General features: G+C 39.5%; 2 protein-coding genes across 2 annotated transcripts; both read left to right on the forward strand.

Moving 5' to 3' along the window:
- The first annotated feature begins 376 nt into the window (after positions 1-376).
- On the forward strand, positions 377-7,311 carry prr5l (proline rich 5 like). The gene is made up of 9 exons (XM_017699308.2): positions 377-622; positions 2,541-2,697; positions 3,667-3,747; positions 4,316-4,364; positions 4,588-4,645; positions 4,826-4,917; positions 5,022-5,156; positions 5,474-5,594; positions 5,698-7,311. The coding sequence occupies exons 2-9, from the start codon at positions 2,576-2,578 to the stop codon at positions 6,036-6,038; spliced, it is 999 nt and encodes a 332-aa protein (XP_017554797.1). The 5' UTR covers positions 377-622; positions 2,541-2,575; the 3' UTR covers positions 6,039-7,311.
- Positions 7,312-11,416: 4,105 nt separating this feature from the next.
- api5 (apoptosis inhibitor 5) lies at positions 11,417-19,019 on the forward strand. Its single transcript, XM_017699461.2, has 14 exons — positions 11,417-11,717; positions 12,876-13,037; positions 13,155-13,248; positions 13,483-13,548; positions 13,657-13,808; positions 14,260-14,466; positions 14,692-14,796; positions 15,366-15,455; positions 16,037-16,215; positions 16,432-16,525; positions 16,640-16,696; positions 16,794-16,882; positions 17,019-17,158; positions 18,191-19,019. The coding sequence occupies exons 1-14, from the start codon at positions 11,646-11,648 to the stop codon at positions 18,268-18,270; spliced, it is 1,587 nt and encodes a 528-aa protein (XP_017554950.1). The 5' UTR covers positions 11,417-11,645; the 3' UTR covers positions 18,271-19,019.
- The last annotated feature ends 2,970 nt before the right edge of the window (positions 19,020-21,989 follow it).

Below are 21,989 nucleotides of genomic sequence, written 5' to 3' on the forward strand. Positions count from 1 at the left end.
AAGTAACTCAAAATTAACTACTGTCACTTCATCTCCTCTTACAGCAATAATACAGTATTCTCTAAAGCGAATTTCCTCGTTTCAGATTGGAAAACCCAGCTGACGACAAAACCTGAAGATCGAAAAAAATTGACAAACTACAAGCGCTTTGAAGTGGACACATGACAGTGGCCTCTTTTTATTCATTAATTCCATTTCATTTTTTGCTATCTGGTCAATTCATCAACTACACTACTCAGTATGACAGCCAGTTGAGGTTAGGGCTATAGCACTAACGCTAGCTAGGCTAGAGGCTCATGGATTCACTGGGCTCAGGGTCCCACTTGTGTGTGAATGAACTGCCTCCGAACTCCGCCCTGTAGCCCCGCCCACTGCAGGCTCATGGTGGACTCGCGGGCTTTCACATCACCTCCTGCCTTTCTTCACTTGCTCTCCTGTGGCGGGGTTGTTCGTGTCCTTCTTTCTCTAACAGGACTGATTATTAAGTCACTGTGCTCGGTGAAGTCGCGCGAAACCGCTCCAGTGTTTGCGCTCGAATGAGGGAGAAGCACGAGATCAATAGTCTGAACCCGCTTCATCTTGGACCTCGACGAGGAAGAAGAATCGATCAGAACGGTGATCGGTGAGTGTTAGATGTGTTAGCAGGCTTCCATCCCGAGGAGACTGATAGGGGCGTCTTGTCCCGAGATGCACTTCTTATGCAAGGTTTAGCTGCTCTTTCAGTGTCACAAAGAAATCCGTAGGTTAAAAACGAGCTTGTGTTATTCCCTCGACTTACATGCTGTAGTTTTCTCACGTTTGCGCAAAAGTGACTTTTTTTAAAGTTTGTTATTGTTGGAAGCCGTGATGCTGACAGCATTCCTCTACATCACCCTGTTGACCTTACAGGGCACAAACTCATAATACTGGGCTTAAAAGAAGTTTGCCCACAACTTCTTTGTGCAGACCACGTAAAACAGTCTAAATCTAATTCTGATAAATGTCGTATGTTAATGAAAATAGACCCTGGTGGTTGTTTTTAACAGTAATAGATACGCTGAAGAGTCTATTGAAATGTTCTCGAAGATTGTATGTAAATAGACATTTAGACTCATTTAGCTGAACGACTTGAATGTAAACACCACTAATTACCATCCACAGTTGTGCAGTCTGTATGCTTAATTGCATTATCTTACTTAACCCACTTGAGTAGTTTCCCATGACTGTGGCCTGCACTATCACAGGACTGCAGTCCTAAAGGCAATAAAGGTCCAGGTCTATGCAAAGTTCCAAGCCAAATCCCTAACTGAGGTTCAGGAGGCATTATGGAGTAAGTACAGTGCTGGGCTGTATTAAACCAGCAAGCAGAAAGCTACTTATGAATCAACAACAGTGGGAGTGAGTACTGTTGCCCATCTTGTGTGGCTTATATGTCCATAGTTGACAGATGGCAAGTAGAACCGTGTGACGTTTTCATTCATACTAATTATGCCTTCAGAAAAGTCCATGTAGTCAGTGTATAATGTATCAGTTTGCGAACTGGTAAAGACAAATAATGCTTCTTTGTTTTCAGTTTTAAGAAATAGAAAGGTAAAAATCACAAATTCTCACCTATCCACATTTTTAACCTCAGTCGATTACCACTTACAGTAATTTCAGCACGTGTCCTTGTTCTAAGAAATGAACTGAAAGCCAGTCAATGTGAAAGTCACTGATAGATGCCAATGGGCAGATGCTGACTTTTACTGTAAGTGTTTTTTGAGTCAGCAGGTTTTTTCTATGTACAGGAAAGTTATTGACGGTATGCTACAGATGTGGCAGATAGAGATAAGGTTGATGTTATGGTATTCCTTTGAATTTATACTGCATCTCTTCAAAAGGCAAATGCAATTTTTTTAATAGAAATGTGATGCAATGTGCTAAACCTTTTTTGGGGCTCATGAGATGGTGTCAGATGTGAGTGGGACTGAGCTGCAATGTGGCAGGGAGGGGCACCGCCTGGTTATGTGTGAGCAGTATGGCCTGAGTCAGAAATCTACAGCACACTCATTGACTATGCATGCATGTGTTAGGGAGGCAGCTGTTGTCATCTTCACATGCATCAGCAGCATCAGATGTTATTAGCAGACTCTTATTCGGCTGGTGAATTGCTTCGATTCCTGACACTTACCGCTCACTGCAGTGTTTAGGCCTATGTTGTGTAGGCCACAGACGTCAATATATTTTTTTTCTTAAAGGTAAGAATGGCATTGCGTAGTTGTTTTCACACTGTTGGGGAACACAGTTGTGCAGAGGTTAGGCAGGAAGTTTGAAGACTGCAGACCAAAGGAAGTGAGCTCGGCTGCATAGGAGCTCTATGTGGCTTTCAGTATGACACACAACCATTTTTTTGAGTCAGCACAGGCACATGCTGTGTAAACAACACCCTTTTGAGAGGCTTCTAAAAATGTACATGCTCACTTTTATGCAAGCAATCTCTCATGTCACATATGAGGAAGCTCGATTCAGAGCATATTGTCTCACTTTCATTGACCTGTGTTTCTCCTTCATCCTCTCTATAGTTCTTTTCTTATCTGGCGGCCTTCACTTCCACTGTATGATGGGATCTTTTCGGCGTCCCAGGCCACGCTTCATGAGCTCACCAGTGCTGTCGGACCTGGCCCGCTTTCACGCCAGCTCACCGACTCTGCAGCTCTCTAATGCAAGTGTCTGGAACAGGTGGGTGATAACGCCTTCAGACAAACTAATATTTAAAATACTGAAAGGCACATTTAAAAAATATTATGAAAATATTGCTTTAAACTGAGATTGACAAGTAATACACAAAACAAATTGAAGAATGCTTAATCATGGAAAGAAGTTTCGCTAGAATTTTGGCAACACGTACATCTATGTTCATAACAGTTAGCCATAATTGATAATTGCATGTTCTGTATTGTCGCCGTCACATCAAAACATGTTATCTTATTTTGTTTTGCTTTGATTTTTGCACCATTGAGAAATGCCAGCTGCTCTGTGTAAAAATCACATGATGAATGGACCAAAAGAAATGGCCCAAATTCTTCTAACATTATAATTTTAAAACATTTTTCCTTTACTTGGAAAGTGAAAAGTCAGCATTTCAGAGATGAGTTTATTTATTTGTTTATTTTTTATTTATTTCTTTTTGAAAGAGGATCTATTCTGTTTATAAAACATAAAATCCATATGTGTCTAATTTTTGGGACTAGTGCTGCCTGTGCGTTGGGGGGGCGGGGGGGGAGGGGGGGGGCAAATGACAGAAGAAAAAAAAAAAGTACACCACAGTCTTTTGCCTTCTTTACTTCTGTCTGGAAACAGGGCTGCTGCCGCCACTCTTTCAGGAAGTGTGGAGCAGGATGTTATTCAGATGTGGTAGGCTCAGGGCCGAACTGGGAATGTCAGCAAGCTTCAAAATTTTGACTTAGGAAACGGAAATGTACATATACACATTTAGTCAGCACCAGAGAGAGAATTGGCATTTGGTTGAGTTGGCTTGCGTACTTTTTTGGGAAGCTTCTGAGGAAGTTGTGCTGAAGTCTGTTCATGACTATGCAAATTCAACAGCTTTTTTTAATCTGGAATTTCCATATTAGCAAACTGTAACCGTAAAAGCATGCTCAGTTTCCTTCCTTTTCTGAAAGCTGATTCATTTGATATGTTTTGCAGTGTGCAGACCGCTGTCATCAAAGTATTCCAAGGAGGAGGGCTTCAGGCCAATGAGCTGTACAGTTTAAATGAAAGCATCAGGTAAGAAAAACTAGACAGCTTTAAAATATGAGCCCATTAATCAACTTGAAATTGACATTTTTTTTAAATTGCTAGTCCATGTCTCTTGTCAAGTTAAGCATGTTTCATCATACCATATCATTTAAATGACAAAACTTTCTTTTTCTATATTTGATCAAAGTTTAGTGGCCTTTGCTTAGCTCTAAAACATTGTCTGGGCTTTGATTATGTTCCTGTTCCAGCAAGTTGGAAAAAAAATCTTTACTAGTAATATCTTGTTTAAAACAAACAAAAAAAACTTGCTTATTATAGAGAGAAAATGCTTAGCTAGTACACCATGTTTCACGGTGAGGAAGAAAATGCATTGGGAATTTTTTTTATTCTCTTTGCACATTTTAGTTTCACATTTTAATTTGTGAGATTCAGGGCCAGAAATTCTGGCCAATTTGTGTAACACTTTTATTCACTAAATTTAGTTCTGTTCCAGGCCCAACTTTCCCACAACACCAAGATCTTTATTTTAAAACAGTTTTAGAGAGTTTTCAGTGCTATACCATGGCCTCAGTTCATTACATTTTTGTGTTCTCAGGTGGCTTCAAAGGACAGAATTGGGTTCCTTCATCACAGAGTACTTTCAGGTGACGTGTCATGACTGCAAAGACAATCAGAAGAAGAGTACCAGAAATAAAAGCACTGAGCCAGCAACTGACTGGTGCTCAGATAACATCTGCTTGTACGAAACAATAAGAATATCTAGATGCTTTAAAGTGTCAGAAACTAACATAAAAATAAAAACAAAATGTGTTGCGTATTTTATTTTACAACACTTTGTTTTAACATTAAGTTTCTGTTTTTACATAGGATCAGCTTTTAAACAAAGGCCTGGCATGTATATTGGAGAAAATTCAGCTTCACGAGGGTCAGTACATGGACAGTGTTGTGCTGTAAGGCTTGTTTTTACATAGTAGACCAAGACACTTTAGGTGTGGTCTAAGAAAATTGTATACATTTCAGTGTTAAATACCTTCAGGTCCATACTTGCTCTGGTTTGTAGTTGTGTGTAATGTGAGACTCTGGCTTTCCCTTTTTTTCTGCTCAGATGAAAACTGGCTCCAAGCTTTGTCGGAGATGTGGGTAGCATTTTTCACTGAAATCCTGCCAACGCTTCAGGCTATATTCTATCCTGTACAGGTAACTGAGCAGTGTCATTCACCATGTATGTGGTCAGGACGTGCCAGTTCACAGACAGTGTGACTGATTGTTTTGGGTTTGTTTGTGTGCGCACTCATGTGCAGGGCCAAGAGCTGACGGTGAGGCAGATGGCTTTGCTTGGTTTTAGGGACCTGGTTTTGCTGAAGCTTCCTCTGGAGAAAAGGCTGCATACTGCTTCTTACCCTCCTGCTATAATGCAGATGCTGCTTATACTACAGGTGAGGATTTGAATATACTATCAATTATAATGAATTGTTCTTTATGCAAAATATTTTTATGAAAGCAGTAATCATCTTTGTAAAAGTCTCTGATTTTACAAGTCTTTTGTAAAATATATTGTTACAAATGCCTCAGGCATACTGGCCAGGAAGAATAGATGAAGGAGACACATCACAGTTTCACACATGAGAAGGTTAAACTGTACTATAAGCCAAAATATAGTTATGGGTTTCACACTGTTACCTTAGAGCTTAAACATAAGAATGAATTCAATCATAAACATGATACATGATACGTGTGCTTTCTCTAAATACAGGGCATTCATGAGCCTGGAGGGCCTAGTAAAGAGTACTACCTTCTAGAGAGACTGGTGGACATGGTGATTTCACCCTACCTGAGCAACTATCTCTACCTGAGCCACAGGGACACCACTTCAGGTGAGCATTCGCTTTTGCACTGACTTACATCTGACTTGCCAGCTTCATAACAAGTCTTCATGTTCTTGCTAAATCTGACCAGTCCTTCTTACTTTCACACTAGACTGTCATTTGGAACAATCGAAGTTGACATCCTTGCCGCACTATGGCCAGCCAGAGATCACAGTCACACACTTTGCTCCAGAGTCATTGCTGGCTCCACTCGTTGAGCATGAAGGTGAGGCTTATCTGGAGAGGACTGTGGGCGTACGACGGCACACAGTTGCTAACATTCAGTCGGACATCCAGCTTCTCTCTGTCACAAACAAAATGCACATTGGAGATGCTGATGGCAGTGGGAGTGGCCAAGGGACTAAATCCGGCAGATGTGGTTCTCCCAAGCCGTTCTCAAGTGAACCAGTCATGGTGGACTCGCGATCAGCTGCATCACAATCTCTGAGGTGACAGAGCCCTGCTCACATGAGCTGTGAACTGGCCAGTTGATGTGTCCTAGAGGACTAGGGAGTACCCTAAATATGCTTGCCGTTGTGCCCTAGATCAAAAGCCCATGTGGTCTGCTATTTACTCACAGTATGTGGCCTGCGGTAAAACAAAAATCAGCATCATTCACACCATACGATGAAGCATCATAAGTCATCCCTCCCCACGACTGACCATGCCAGCAGGTACTTTGTTAATCACATTAGTGGCATCATGTGTCCAGTGGAAAAACACTTGCTGTACAGCATACAGTGGAGTTATATGTAACACAATCTGTGAATAAGTGTATTGTACGGGTGTTTTAAGAGTACATTTCTGTACAAAAATTTGCACATGTACTCGTTTTCTCATGAAGTAGTAAACAGCAAAGTCTGCTAAAAAATTTCTGCAGCAATTTCTTGTGAGTGATGGCTTATATTATATAACTAAAGAGTTGTTGTTCAATACAGTTGTTTATCCACTTTTAAAGCATGGGGAAAAGGAATGTATAAAGAGCTAAAAAAAAAGGATCTGTTCTCAGCCAAGTCACCACCTATGCAGTTCTCTAAGAAGCATGCTTTTTTCTGCTGTGGAAGTCTCAAAGCTGTGTGGAATTTCAGCCCTGCTGAGCTAACAGAGTTTACATAGCTGCAGTAAGGCAGGGGTGCACAACTTGTGCTGGCTGGCCAGAGTTCAGCACAGTTTGGTGGTTTTCCTTCTGTAACACAACTTCTAAGCTTTAGTATGATTGGTTCAGTCCATGACATGAATGTTGCTAACAACACATTAACGTTAATATCTGCCATTGTACAATAGCATTGTTAAAATTACATCATGTTAATATCTGCTAACAGTGACTAGCATTACCTCAAATGACAGAGCTGTTTTTCTTTAACTGATGAGTTAAATCCGGTGTGTTTTGTGCAGAAAATTGCCAAACTGGACTAGACTGGAGTTGTGCACCTCTACAGTGAGATCTTGTTCAAAACCTTACTGAGCCCTCAGCTGTATGGGATTAAGGACTTAAGTGCACTTACTTACACTTTCTGGTTTCAAACCATTTTATATTCTCTTTACTGTTTCTTTGTAGTGGAGTAGCACAGAAATAGTAGCACCTCTGGGAAATTTAATGATTTTATTTCAAGACATATTTAGTGTTTGATTAGTGCTTGATAATTACATGTGACTGTTTTATGATGAATATGGGTGTACAATTTTGGTTATTAAGTACAAAATAATAAAATATTTCATTGAGCAATTTTGTAGATATTTGGGCTGATTAGTATTTCATTGGGCAGTCTATAATGAAAAGAGTATTGCTTATTTTATTTATTTATTTTTTTACTAATGTAATACAATCTTGAGCCATCTTTTAAATGCCCATCTCCTTTCTGGTAGTTGTCACTGCACCTAGCAGTGGCTCACTGGTTTTGATAAGACACTCACAAGTGGGGTCTGTTTTCTTTAAGACTACAACCAAACCTTGTTCAATGTAGTGTTCCTAGAATAGATAAGGAGTTAAGAAGCTTTAGTGGCCTTATTTGAATGCTGATCCCCTCCAGGCAAAACCTTTGTGTGGCACTGTTGAGGAATCTGACCCTGCTGAGGGGGAGAAGGTGCTGTTCAAGGACGTTGGACCCATAGGTAAGAGTGCTAGAGGGTTATTTGGTTCTGTGTATTGCACAATAAATATGAAAATGGAGGACAGAAATTATTCTATTAAGAGTAAATGCTAAATGCACTCAATATCAAATGATAAACACATCATCACACAGTGCAAGAAACTTATTGCATTACCATGTCACAAACCGTTAGAAGCACAATGAGTGCTTCTCTGCGCTGGGATCGAATCCTCATATGGGGGGTGAATACCGTCTTAACATTCAACAAAACGGCCACTTATACAAATTGCACATCCCCTGTCAAAACACCTTAAATATTAAGACTCTTCTCAGAATTGTGTTTGGCTGGATTTGCCTTCCTTATTAAAAGAGGCAGTTCAGGTTTTGTGCTGTTTTTCCCCAAGACTCAAAGTGGTTTAGTCCAAGAAACGATGCCATTCTGACTCTGGGGTCTGAGGGTGTCCTAAAATGTACCCCGTAGCTCCACCTAGCGTTTATTAACGTATATTTGCATGTTGGTCAGTTTGAGAACGAAAACGCAAAGCGGCAAATGAAAAGCAAATCTCCAGCAGGTGGCGCTAATGTTCGTTTGCATTTGCCTTTTCATTCTGACAGTTAAAGCGCGTCAACGCCGAAAACTTAATCGCAAACTGTCGCTGTACTGTCGATTTATCCATTTTCATTTTCTCAGATGTGCATCCAATTGCTATAAAAAAAGAAATAAGAGCGTAAACATTGCATTTTGGTTTTAGTTTTGACAGCATAATGCGTTTCATGAATAAAAGCCAAAGTGAAGCTCGTATTTTCTTTTCTCTATTAGCTTTTTCATTTTAGATTTGGCCATGAAATACCAGAATAACGACTAAAATGAAATGACAAAAAGCTGCTTTAAATTTATTATTTTTGTCACAAATCTTGCTCATGTGAAAAATAAAATGGCAAATGTAGGTATTTCATTTTCAATTTTGGCAGGATATTTGCGCAAATGTTTGGGAAAAGAAATGGCAAAAAGAGATTTGCATTTACATTTAATTTTTATTTCTTTTTTGGCCAGATTTGCCTCCCATACTTAAAAAACCTATAAAACATGTCTCCGTTTTCATTGTGTGTTTAGAATAAGCCACTCCTCCTGTCCTCTAACTTTATTCTGATATGATGATTAGTTTCGATCATTGACCAAAAGTAGTTTAGATAAAAGCCCGTAAATTAGAGACCAGCTTGAGAGCAACAATAGTTTTATTAATTATATTCCGAGACACTTTGAATGTACAATCTTTTAGTAGTTTGCTGAAATGTTTACATCTATATCAAAGACTGTAAATACATATTTGCATAGTCTTGTGCAAAGTTTGGGTACCCCTCGTCCAATTACATGTTTTGTGGGGTTTGTAAAATGTATGTGTAAATTTAAAATGTTTTACATTTGTTTTACAAATGTTTTACAAATGTTTTACATTTGCCACATTTGTTCTCTGTAGAGGATGTGTGTGTGTGTATATATATATATATATATATATATATATATATATATATAATTAACACATCCTCTACAGAGAACAAATGTGGCCTATGTAAAACATTTTCAATTTTACATTTTTCATATAAAAAAAACCAAAAACCGGAATAGTGAAAACCTGCCATGTATATGTTTACTCCCATGTAGACCTCAACATGAAAGTCAACATGTCATGTGACCGGGATGTTTGAACTTTAAGTAACTGAGTAAAAACATTCATGTGTGCTGCAAATGAGATATGATGACTGTTTAGAAATTGTTCATGCGACCGCATTTGTAGTATTCTTAGAATAAAAACAATAACTAAAGAGAGAACACTGCTGTACTCAACACCATAACTCTTAATATTCTCAAACCCACTGCACTGTAGTTTCACCAAACGTATTGACACAAAAGAAGGACTAATACCCAGGCCCTGGCCTGAAAGTCCCAAAATACCCAGAGTTCACAAGCATACACATTTGAAAGCCTGCATTCTGTTAAACACAACCTGCTGGGTGTGCACTTACACAGGCAGAAAATATTAGTGTTTAAAATGTCACATTGAGTTATACTGTAAAAATCCCAAGGTTTTAGCACCAGAATTTTGGAGCCACAAACTTTCCATTAGTTAGCTATATTGCACCTCTAAATCTTCTCAACACATATCACTTGACAGTGAAAATATTTGCCTTGAATGTTATTTGAAAAATAAATAGTCAACAAATTTCACATATGTAAGAAATGTCACTGGGCTACAGCTGTTGCTACAAACACATTATGTCTAAAAGGTTGTAGACACCTGTTCATTCAGTGTTTCTTCTGCAAGCCTGGGTGTTAATAAAGAGGTTCTCCCCTCTTCACTGCAGTACCAGCCTCTACTCTTCTGAGAAGACATTACACAAGATGTTTACATTACAATGAGGTTTAGATTGCATTCAGCCACAAGAGCATTAGTTAGGTCAGGTACTGATGTTCGATGGTTAATACTCAGAAAATTAATGAGTGTATGAATGATTGATTGAGCAATTGAGAATAACTAGATGTGCATTTCCTGAAGGAACTCCAAGACTGCTTGAAAAGAGCTGCAAGTGTGTGTTTATGTGTAGGTGTTACACACAAACACAACACCTCCTTAGGTATGTGTCTGTGTGGTGTGTGTGTGAGAGGGAGAGATGTATTTCTTTGAGGGGCGGGGGATGAGTCATTCAAATTAACTGTCACTCTGTTATTATGCAGCTCTTAGTGGAGAAGCCTTGTTTGAGTTCAATTTGCACCCTCTGAACAAACAGTCATAACTTGGGTAATGTTTACTCTATTGCTTAACCGGAGAGATGGTGCAAGATAAGACCCCTTGAGGATTATTTTGGTGTAATGTTGTGTGTATTGAGGAGAAAATGTCTTTTTATGTTATGACAAGTTAAACACAGAAAATCTTGAAATAAGCAGATTGTGATTTTGAGAAATTTACATGGGAGCGAATGGGGCAGTTTTCTGTGCCTAGTGCCAAACAAATGCTCATAACTCTAAAGCTAATTAATAAAATGATGAGATATTTTGAGGTTTCAGAAAGGACAAGTTTCTCTACCATTGAAAAGTTTTTCAAGCACTCTTATTATTAGAGAAGGCAGCAAGCTGTGCATTTTTCTCTCACAAGTAATCTATAACAGTGTAAGTCTATATGATTTTTTAAATACACCAATGTTTGGCTTTTCAGTGACATGACATTGAGGAAAAAACACAAACACAGTTATTCAAATACTATGAGTGGTCTGCCCAATATGACAGCACAAACCGTTCAAGATCAAGAGAACAAGACAGATTATAAAAATATCAAACATTTATGCTGAACATTAAAAGGAAACGCATTAGAATATGCATCATAGTATTTGTCCTTATGATTCACTTTTTCTACCTGTTTGTGTTAGTTTCAGGGGTGGTGACGACTTTTATAACTGCCTTTAAAACTTGTCAAAAAAAGGAATTGAGTTCTGTCAAAAGTGAAATTGTACTTTAGAAATTAACACGTGCTCTTGATTGAGCTCTTACTAGTAAAAATCGTTCTTCCTTTAAACATGAGTGGGGAAAAATCAATTAATTCTTACTAGTGGGAGATACATTTTACTCGCTGAAATATAATTCGTAAAAAATGATTTCAAAGTTGCTGTTTCGCTCTTCCTCCCAATAGGGGGTGCTGTAATAAGTGCAGCGACTCTGTCTCTAAACTCAGCACAGCGGAAGAGTTGCTGGGTTTTACCTCCGCGCAGGAGAGCCGAAGAGCAGCAGAGGCGGGCTGGTGGCCGATCTGAGTGGGGCAAAGTGGGCTTTGTAGTGTGCTGTTCTCTGGCTGTAAGGAAGGACTGATGTTGCAGTGTTAATTTTAGGATATCTGGGTTCGTTCCTTCCGACCTGGAGGACTCTGAGTGACAGAAGTCCGTGTTTGTCTGACTCTCCTTACGGTCTCTTGCGGCGCAGATGGCGACCACCGTCGAGGAGCTGTACCGTAACTACGGGATCCTCGCAGACGCCAAAGAGGATCTCAGCCAGGTCTGGAATTCAGATAAACCCCATCCCTGATATAGGTTATAACACAGCGGTCAGTAGCCAACCGATTCTGCAGGGTCTGTAGCCAATGTGCTGTAGACCGGCTGCTATGTTACCGTCGAGGCCTGCAGCTGCTAACTGGGCTAAGCTAAGCTAAGCTAAGCTAGCTGTTTGTTGGCCGCTGTGTAGCCTGTAGTGCGGACAGGTGGCCGAGCTGAGACGAAGGGTTTCGTCACCCTGCCGCAGTGTTAAAGGTGTTCTCCTGTCCACCATCACATGCAGCAAACTTAATAAATATAATTTGTCTACGGAGTGGGTAGCGTAGCAGAGACAGGGCTACTTTAGCTACTCAAGCATCCTCAGATGTCACGGCGCTTTAGTGGCGCTGTTTTACAGAGTGTGTCATTAAACTGTTGTGATGTCTTCAAACTGAGGGAAAATCAGCTGATGTTTGTTTTCACTTTGTTGGCCGTATAGCTCATTTTAAAGAGAGTCTGTAGTCCAGTTTAAATGGCCAGGATTGAATAAACGTCATTGTACTCGTAGATATTGAAAGTATTTTTTCAGTTCGAGCAGTCCGGGTTTTTTGGTCAGTTCAAACTTGTCAGACACCTTTTTATCAAATACTCATTAGGTGGTGGGTTATATGGCAAAAATAGCGTATGATACTTAACTCTTTTTATTAAACGCAACATGTATCCCTGTATTTTGTCCCAGATGCAGTGATCCAGCAGTGCCATATTTAAAACTGCATCAAAAAGCTGGACAGAGTTTATTCAGATTGCGTACACTGCACTGTGCTACGTCCAGTTAAATAAGACTAACTGTGCTTTTTTTTCAATCAAACATGTAGTTGGTCAGACTTCTTTAAAAAGGGGAATTTTGTCACTTGATTGTTGAAATGTAAACAAAGTCATTTGGGGTGTTTCTGTGTAAATTGGTTTATTGTAGGGAAACTTAGTAACTGATTTTTACAGTGGTGTTGATGGGAACTAGGGGTCAAAATGTTTACTACACAAAGAAAGCTATTTTATGTACTATCCTAAATATAAAAACAAACCTCTGAAGTGTGTAAAGCATCCAAAAGCTCCCAGACAAAAATGGAATGCAATGCTGTGGGTTATGTGTGGGTTTTTATCTGAGTTTTATGTGTGGTTTCAGCATAAAGATGCCTACCAGGTTATTCTAGATGGTGTGAAAGGAGGTCCAAAGGAGAAGCGACTGGCTGCACAGTTCATTCCAAAATTCTTCAGCAGTTTTCCAGAACTAGCAGACGCAGCAATTAATGCACAGCTGGACTTATGTGAAGATGAAGATGTCTCGGTAAGTCGTTATTGGCTAACTTAATGTCTCTTTGGACTCAATTTACTAAAGGGACAGTAGTCACTAGTTGTTGTGGTAACAAATATGTAATAGTTTTATTCTTTCTAATCTTTGCAGATTCGCAGGCAGGCCATTAAAGAACTCCCACGGTTTGCTGCAGGAGAAAATTTACCCAGAGTAGCCGACATTCTCACACAGCTGCTGCAGACAGGTATTGCACAGAATTACAGGGATAGCATAACGTTTGAAATAGCCAAACTCCGACGCTCTGTGTTCAAAACATTCTAGGCTCTGTATTACATACACCAAACTTTAGACAACTAAACTTTGTTTTCTAATGAAATGAATGTTACTATGCAGTTCTTTTTAATTTTTTTTGGGACATTGTGTTTTTTGTTTTTTGCGTGCTTCTTTACTCATCCATTTAATTTTTTCCTATATCCAGATGATTCGGCAGAATTCAATCAAGTAAACAGTGCGTTGATCTCCATATTCAAAATTGATCCAAAAGGTAAATTTTTGGTCATTTGTCACATGTATTATTCCTCTTCTTTTTTTTGTTACATTGTCATAATGATTTAACTAAAATGTCAATTTGGCCATATTCTTTTTTTCAAAGGGACTCTTGGAGGCCTCTTTAGCCAGATTTTGCAAGGTGAGGATGTTGTACGAGAGCGGGCAATAAAATTTCTTTCCACGAAATTGAAGACAATGCCAGAGGACGTTATGACCAAGGAGGTAGAAGACTACGTCTTCACAGAAACTAAAAAGGTAACCGAATTTGCTCCGATTTCCGTTGAGCGACTGACGTTTTAAGTAGGCCAATCTAGAGAAGGAGGTGCTATAGGTATGTTTGTGTTTTGGCTCCTTAAATGCAGAAAAAGGAAGGAAAAATTTAGCCGTTTTGTCAATTTATCACCAAATTATTTACATCAGTGAAATTCCAGATAGGGGAAAAAAAACATGAAACCGAGCAGGCCATTGGGTCCTTAGGGCAGGAAAGCTGAAAAACACTAAACTGCTTTCTATATTTTATTTGTTGGCAGTTGTAGAGTCAAATGAAAAGTGAAATAGGCCTGTGTATTTGGAGCTGATACAGTTAACTCTGCAAATGAAATGCAAATCACTTGATTGCATGTTTTTGTTTGTGGGGTGGTGGTGGTTGTGGTTTTGTCATCAAGGGAAATTTCACATCTATAAATTACCTTCACTTGTGGTGCAGGTACTGGAGGATGTGACTGGAGAGGAATTTGTGTTGCTGATGCGGGTGTTGTCTGGCCTGAAGTACTTGCAAACAGTGAGTGGGAGGCAGCAGCTTGTGGAGCTTGTAGTGGAACAGGCCTTCCTGGAGCAGGCCCTCAACCCTGCTGACACAGACAGTGTGGATCGTCTCCTGCAGTGCACACGCCAGGCGCTGCCACTGTTCTCGGTGTGTTGGACCACAAAGTTTACTGGGTTATCTCTCATGTTGACACTTTTGTGTGTATATATATATATATATATATATATATATATATGTGTGTATGTGTGTGTGTGTGTGTGTGTGTGTATATGTGTATGTATGTATATATGTATGTGTGTGTGTGTAATCAGAGCACATTCATTACAAAATGACTTTGTATAGCAATGTTTCTTTTGCATTATTTTTCCCCAGAAAAATGTGCATTCCACTCGATTTGTGACATACTTCTGTGAACATGTTCTGCCTAACCTCAGCATGCTCACCAGCCCTGTGGCAGAGCTGGACATCCAGCTTGAAGTGAGTGTCCTTTAAATTGCTGTAAAATGAGAATTTTCAACCACTTGAAATGACCAGAAAATGGTGAATGATGTTAACTATTATTAATGAAGTATTATGTCAAGCATTTTACATGGGGCTTTGATTTTTACAGGGGCTCATCTAATCAGATTTTAGAGCCCCTAGTGTGTGTAGGCCCTGTGGCTTGCTGGTATAAATGCTATGTCTACAACCAGAAGGTTGTTGGTTCAAACTCTACTTTGATGGAGCAGTCATTTGCTGGAGGTTAGGGAACCGGCCCTGTGACTGGAAGGACTGAGATGTCCTTGAGCAAAGCACCTAACCCCCCACTGCTCCCTGGGCTCTGCAGATAGGGCTGCCCACCGCAGTGTTTCACTTCATGGTTGGGTTAAATGTAAAAGTGAAATTTCCCCGTTGTGGGACTATTGACTTAAATATCAGTTTTCTAATTTTACTTATTTATACAGTCACATGTTTTCTGTCATAAATGTGAAGGTTTTGGAAGCTGTAATGAAAATCACTCCTTTCTCTGACACTGACGTTCTGGTCCATTACCATTCTTCTTTTAGATCCTAAAGTTGTTGGCTGAGATGAGCCCATACTGTGGTGACATGGACAAGCTGGAGGCCAACCTAATGATGCTTTTTGAAAAGCTATTGGTAAAATCTCACTGTGCTGTAAAAGTTGTTTAGCTTTTTGGAAATTAAATAGCTCTGTAAGTAATATGTGAGCATTGGTGATTTCAAAATGTCAATAACTACTTGCTCTATATATGGGATGTTTGCTTCAAAAACAGCCTGTTTTGAATTCATTGTTTTTGTGATGTTGCAAAAACGAGCCCATTTACCTATCCACCTATTCAGACAATAGTAGTCTACTGAACTCCGTCATATTGAAGTTCAAAGGAGAGTTTCAGTTCTAAATGTTTTTTGAATGAGGCACAATACAAGTCAGCCAATTGAAACATTGCTTATAATCTTACATCTTAAAGGCACAATAACAGAAATATGCCATTCTAAGGGAAAAAGAGAGTCTGGAAAATAGTGATGTAAAAATTAAGATCCTTTTTGATGCATAAAGTCATACAAATTTTAAGTTGACCTTAAGGGATAACGGTAACAGAATGAGAAGTTTATGTTTTAGGCCATTTAAACAATCTTAAACAAAGATTAATTTGCAAGCTTTTCAGTGTTCTTTGTATGACTAATGATTGAAGTTTTCTTTCCTCCATGCTGTTTAGGAATTCATGCCCCTACCTCCTGAGGATGAGAACGGGGAGAATGCTGTGAGTGAAGAACCCAAGCTACAGTTCAGCTATGTGGAGTGTTTGCTCTTCAGCTTCCACCAACTTGGCAAAAAGTTACCAGACTTCCTCATCGACAAGATTAATACTGAGAAGTTAAAGGACTTCAAGATCAGGCAAGTATCTCTATTTGTCATTACACATATTTGTTTTTCATGAGCTATTGCCCAACTGTTTGCTGTAGCTGATTATCACAATTAAGCAATTGTTTGCAGGTGGTAAGGACTGGAGTCAAAAAGTTACCTTAAAAACAGTGTGATTTGGTGCAGTTACAGTGGGTTGCTGTGGCAAAGCAACATATGGTAATTATACTCTTTTCATTGGGTCTGCAGGCTACAGTACTTTGCACGAGGACTGCAAGTATACATTCGGCAACTCCGTGTGGCATTACAAGGGAAAACTGGTGACGCACTAAAGACTGAAGAGGTATGGTCATGTGATTGTCAAGCCTCATCTAGGAATGTTGCTAAATTAGTGTTTTGCTGAGATTACAGGTTTTTTAAAACATGGTTATTGTTCTGATATGTTTGTTTTCTGTAGAATAAAATCAAGGTTGTGGCTTTGAAAATCACCAACAACATCAACGTCCTTATTAAGGTAATGTTTGAATTATTTATTTTTCTCAAGTATTCTGGGTTTTAATAATATCTGCACTGGATAATATTCACTTGTTAACTTTTGCTGCTGTTTCCAGGATCTCTTCCATAACCCTCCATCATACAAAAGCACAGTCACTCTGTCCTGGAAACCAGTGCAGAAGACTGAGGCAGCACCTGTGGTGGGGTAAGACTGTTATAGAAGCCATTGAATCTTTTAAATGTTCAGTGTTCTTTTAATTTACTATCACGCCATTGTTGGTACATCTTTTTATTGGTTAGTGATGCACCTTTGTCTGATACGTCTGTTGTGCATCTTGTAGTCAGAAACGCTCATCTGGAGAGGACACTGGTACAGGAACACTTGGCAAAAAGGTTTCTCCATTGCCGAGGAGAGATGCACGGCAGATTTACAACCCTCCAAGTGGAAAATACAGCGCTACCATCGGAAATTTCTCTTATGGTGAGTTTGATTACTGAAGATAAAGATGGAATCTTGTCTTGGCTGGCTTCCCCTATCACCACATTCCTTTGTAGAATATCTGTCTGTCCAGATGTTCAAGGCCTCCTCTCAATTAACTTGATCTTGAAAACCTTTTTAGTGACCTGTAATGAACAGCACAAGGCTACAGCCACATGTTGATCCTGAACTTAGGATACACTACCTAACTGCTAAACAGCACAGCCTTAACGATGAGTAAAGTCTAATGCAGCGACTTTATATTTATAAACCCTATTCCAAAACAGCTGGGACAGTATGTGGTATGCAGATAATAACATGAAACAGTAATTTTTGGCATAAAAGGAACCCCTTGGAAAGTCTTTCTTTTATAAGCAAGAATGGGTCATGGCTCAAAACTTTGCCAAAAAATGCATCAGCAAACTGTCCAACTGTGTCTAAGAACAGTGTATGACAAACTGCTGTCGAGAAATGGTTTATCGGTGCATCAACAAACGCAAGTTATACTGTTCTATGAGGAGTGGAACGAATATATAAACAAAATCCAGAAACACCACCTGCCTGGATTCGAATACTGATACTCTGAAATGGACTGATGTGCAGTAGAAATGAGTGTCTTTCAGAATGTTTATGGAAAAGATGCATATTCTGTTGTTTAGGCCGAAGCATAACAGGACAGATGCTCTGAATGTGTTTTAGTGCCCATGACATGGAGAACGTGCAACTGTGAAAGTACCATTAACCCTGAAAGACAAATATACATGTACTGCCTTGTAGATGCTTTCTTTTTCCCTAAATCAACCAATGTTTTCCCATGTCAACTACGTGACAGTGAGCTATTGCTACCTAAAGTGATGGCATCCAGTTGTGTTCATCTTCAAGGCTTTTGTCAAACAAGGTGGCAAAGTAAGCCAAACAACCAATAAAAACCACAACCTACCGCAGTAACTCTAGGTAGTGGATGAGAATCAGAAGATTGAGTTGTGTGAGGAGTGGGAAGTGTTGAATTGTGTGTAATGGATCTTGTGCTTGCAGAGCAAAGAGGCGGATTCAGAGGTGGCCGAGGACGAGGCTTTGGAGGAAGAGGAAACAGAAGTCGAGGCCGGATCTACTGAAAGGGGGACTGCTACATTTTTACATCCATGCACACAGACACACCTACAGGACTATCACATGCCAACATCTCCACTGTTCTGAAATCAGCCCTTGTAGTCTCCCCAGTCACAGCTATGCACTCTCAATTCATGATTTGGCTCAAGTTTGTTGTTTCTTTCAGAATGTAGTTAGGGATATTCAGCACCATTTTCCCCTTACAGCAGCACAGAATTTGTCTGTATTTCTTCTTTGTGGAACAAACACTGCAGAGGTTGTAATTTTGATTTTTTTTTTTTTTTTTTTTTTTTTGGTATGGTGACGCATCCTTTGTACTTTTTTTAACCTTATAGTTTTTCAACGCTTTTGTTGGATAAATTGTCTTCACATGAGTTTGTAAGATACAACTGTTTTTGCTTTTGCATTTTATGATAAAGTAGTCCCAGTCAAATTGTCATTGTTTGGTAATTCTTGGAAATAGTCATTTAAGTTTGTACCAGATCTGTGTGCCCCATGTTTGGGCTTTGCTTAACTTTTGGTAAGTATGTAAAGAAAATGGTATTTTTAGTGTTGTACAACTGAATGGCCGTCTTTGTAGATAATAGCTTCCCAAACGTGCATCCAGTACAGAAATTTCAGTAACTGAATTGTTAATTTTTCAGACTTTTTACATCATTTTTGGAATTTTGGTTTTGGACCATCTTTTTGCATGCATATTTTACAGCAGTTTGAGAAGTTATTTAAGTGTTTTGGATTAAAAAAAGTCAAAGAATTTTTGTAGTACTAATTTTTATCGATTCTGAAACTGATACATGAATTTTAGTAAGTGGGTAGGTTTACGGGTGAAGTGCTTTACAGCATGTAATTTTAAAGTATGTAATTGTCAGAATGAACTACAGTAATGGCTGTTTACCCCTCTGAATCAGATTGGTGATAAAATTGTGAACTGCAGCATATTTTAATACGGCCAAATATTTAAAAATGACATCTCGGTTTTTCCTTCAAACTGTTATGTAAACATTTTTAGTTTTTTTGCTGTCATGCTGCATAGCCCAGTTCATGGTTACATATTTGTGTAAATCATTGGTCACAACCTGTGGTCCTGTAGATCTGCTTTTCTGTTGAATCTAGTTCTGACTGTAGTCTTCTACATCTGCTCCACTTAATTAACTTCTTTAAAAGTGGTTGATTGGCTAGATCAGATGTAGCCTTAGGTTAAGGAGGGGTAGAATGTTAAGATGTGGGTTCGAACTAAAGTCTGCAGCAATGTAGCTGTACATGAGGAGAATTTGTGACCACTGTTGTAAACCTTTCAATTCAGTTAATATAAAGTATTTTTGAACCTTGGAAGTAAGAAGTAAATTCTAGTCCTACATGGCTACAGTAGTGCAGTTCAATGTTTGTCTTGTTCTAAAAACACGATTCAAGAAGCCAAAGCAAATCAACTGCACTTTGTACACAGTTCAGACTTGTCAAAAACATTAAGGTCACAAATCTGTGTTTGAGTGTTCTATATTATATGGAGTTATAAAAGACCTGAGGTGTGGGAGGAAAAGCACACCTCCCTCCTGGGGCCTGGCCTTCTAACAGTAAACAGAAGCCACTGGAAAAAAAAAAAACTCCAACCCAGGTTCTCGGAGTCCTCTCCCTTACAGTCTCACAGTTTCTTCATACCACAACCACATGTTGGGTATGGTCTGCACTTGCAAACTTGAGTTAAGCTCTGCATTTCTGCCATTAGGGTGCTAACCCATGTGTATTGATTGCAAACTTGCATTGCACCTCCCTGTTCTAGAGTTTCTTAATGTTTTTACACTTTGCTGTAAAAGAAAAAAAAAGTATTTTGGCAGGACAAATTATCCTAACAAGTCACTGCTGTCCCCTGTCTGGACAACATGGCATTGCCAGATCAGACCCTAATACTAGACGTTTCACATTTAACTAGCTTTCTTGTCCTTGAGAAGCTGAATTTAGGCCTCTGCACTTTTCCAGTTTGCCTTGTCTTAGAACACTCTATACCTCAAGGCCAGGTTCAGATAAAGTTACACTTTGAATATGGCTGCTCGCCTAAATAGCGGAGCTGCAGTCTCTAAAATGAGATTTTAGTTTTTGGATTTTACAAATGCTTTAAAGTGGATACTTGAGGTTGGAATAGTTTGTTTTTCCCCACTGGTTGACTAATGCAGAAATAAGCTTGGTAGCTAACCAACTGCTAGAAAGCCAAGTCTAATGCTTGTATTGATTAGCCACTAGATCAGTGGCTACAGCAGCAGTCGGGATGTCTGTATTGCCTTGGGTGAACTCCCAAAAAGGCATTCAACGTTGTGAATTTTGTCAAACCGATGAGGCTGAGGGCTTTACATAAAACAACAATACAGTAAAGGGTGGTTTGGGGGTGGAACACCCCTTTTAACAAGAGATTAAAGGACTAGTCTGCAGTTTTCTCAGAATATATGCTTAAAGGTACCTTTAATTATGCCTTCTGTAGTCTGGGGAGCAAAAACATTTTCACAACACCAAGCATGGAACATATGTTAAGCTATTTGTTGCACAGTTTTAAATACATATTACGTTAAAATCGGATGCATTCAAATGCGTATGACATACTGAAGCAGCACAAAGATGTTAATGTCTTCATGGAGATGTATGATATATCCGATTTAGTGTAGAGGACAGAAATGTAGACTCCTTCCTGACGTGGCCCAGGCATGACCCCTGATGTTATGTTTAGACAAAAGAGTTTCGTCAAAAATGTGCTGCTAACACCACTAGATGGCCAACTAAGCCCGCGAACCGCGCGTCGTCTCTCCTTCGTTGATAAAAAAAGCATTGTTTAAAAACGAGACCGTGCTTCGTTCCTTCTTTAGACGCTGGTTTTGACTGGTTTTCAGAGTTTCACGTGTTTTGTCTACCTTTACGCACGTGTGTCAGTCACGGAGACGGTACACACGATTAAGCAGCGCGATTTTGTCTCCTGCTGAATTCACCTCATAATTTGCCGATTCGCCTTTCTTGCTTCAACTCTTTGCCCATTTTTCCTCTATTTACAGGACCTCTTGTTTAATTCGTGTTTTAAACTGAGTCCGTGTGGAGAGTCTGTGTGCTGTAGGTGGCGCTGTTGTTCTGCTAGTCTTTCCCCTTCGGCGCTCGTGACAAAGGTATTTCCCAGACCAGGCGGCTGCAGCCTTCTGCGCATGCGTGATTGTGGAGCGCCGAGAAGAGCAGCTTGTGTTTTTTAGTCACATCCACGCCGGTGTATTAGACACAAATCACAAGAATCCCCAAATCCCGCGTCGTGACACTAGTTTAGCGGACATTGGGGTTTTCTCCGGGTTGAAAAAGGAGTTCATTTTAGTCCGAATTTCTCTCGCAGACAGCCCCCTTCAAGTAAAACAAGCGTTTGTTAACCTGGCTGAACTCGCGCTGCTGCTTTATGGCTGTTCTCAGTACAGATGAGTGAACTTGGAGCATAACAGTGACTCCTTGAATGTACTCCATCTTCAGAATTCCCAGACTGTGCTGTTAATGAGTGAAACCCCGATCAGATAAATGTGTCTAGAGCCACAGATATACTGTGTGTACTATTTAACAGTAGCCTATGTGAAGCAATCTGGCTCTCCAAAAGACTTACCGAAACGGGGAGATTAACAGAACACGGTGCTCTGCTGCTGCCATGTTCATACACTTCATCAACAGGTATTTGAAATGATTACTTGTGCTTTGAACGCCTTGATTTCATACA

Source organism: Pygocentrus nattereri, chromosome 11 (assembly GCF_015220715.1).
Source record: "Pygocentrus nattereri isolate fPygNat1 chromosome 11, fPygNat1.pri, whole genome shotgun sequence".
NCBI lineage: Eukaryota > Metazoa > Chordata > Actinopteri > Characiformes > Serrasalmidae > Pygocentrus > Pygocentrus nattereri.

Coding starts and splice junctions, on each gene's coding strand:
- prr5l (XM_017699308.2), top strand. CDS start 2,576: ATGATGGGATCTTTTCGGCGTCCCAGGCCACGCTTCATGAGCTCACCA. Junction 2,698..3,666: donor AATGCAAGTGTCTGGAACAG/GTGGGTGATAAC, acceptor TATGTTTTGCAG/TGTGCAGACCGCTGTCATCA. Junction 5,157..5,473: donor AGATGCTGCTTATACTACAG/GTGAGGATTTGA, acceptor CTCTAAATACAG/GGCATTCATGAGCCTGGAGG.
- api5 (XM_017699461.2), top strand. CDS start 11,646: ATGGCGACCACCGTCGAGGAGCTGTACCGTAACTACGGGATCCTCGCA. Junction 11,718..12,875: donor CCAAAGAGGATCTCAGCCAG/GTCTGGAATTCA, acceptor GTGTGGTTTCAG/CATAAAGATGCCTACCAGGT. Junction 14,467..14,691: donor AGGCGCTGCCACTGTTCTCG/GTGTGTTGGACC, acceptor ATTTTTCCCCAG/AAAAATGTGCATTCCACTCG.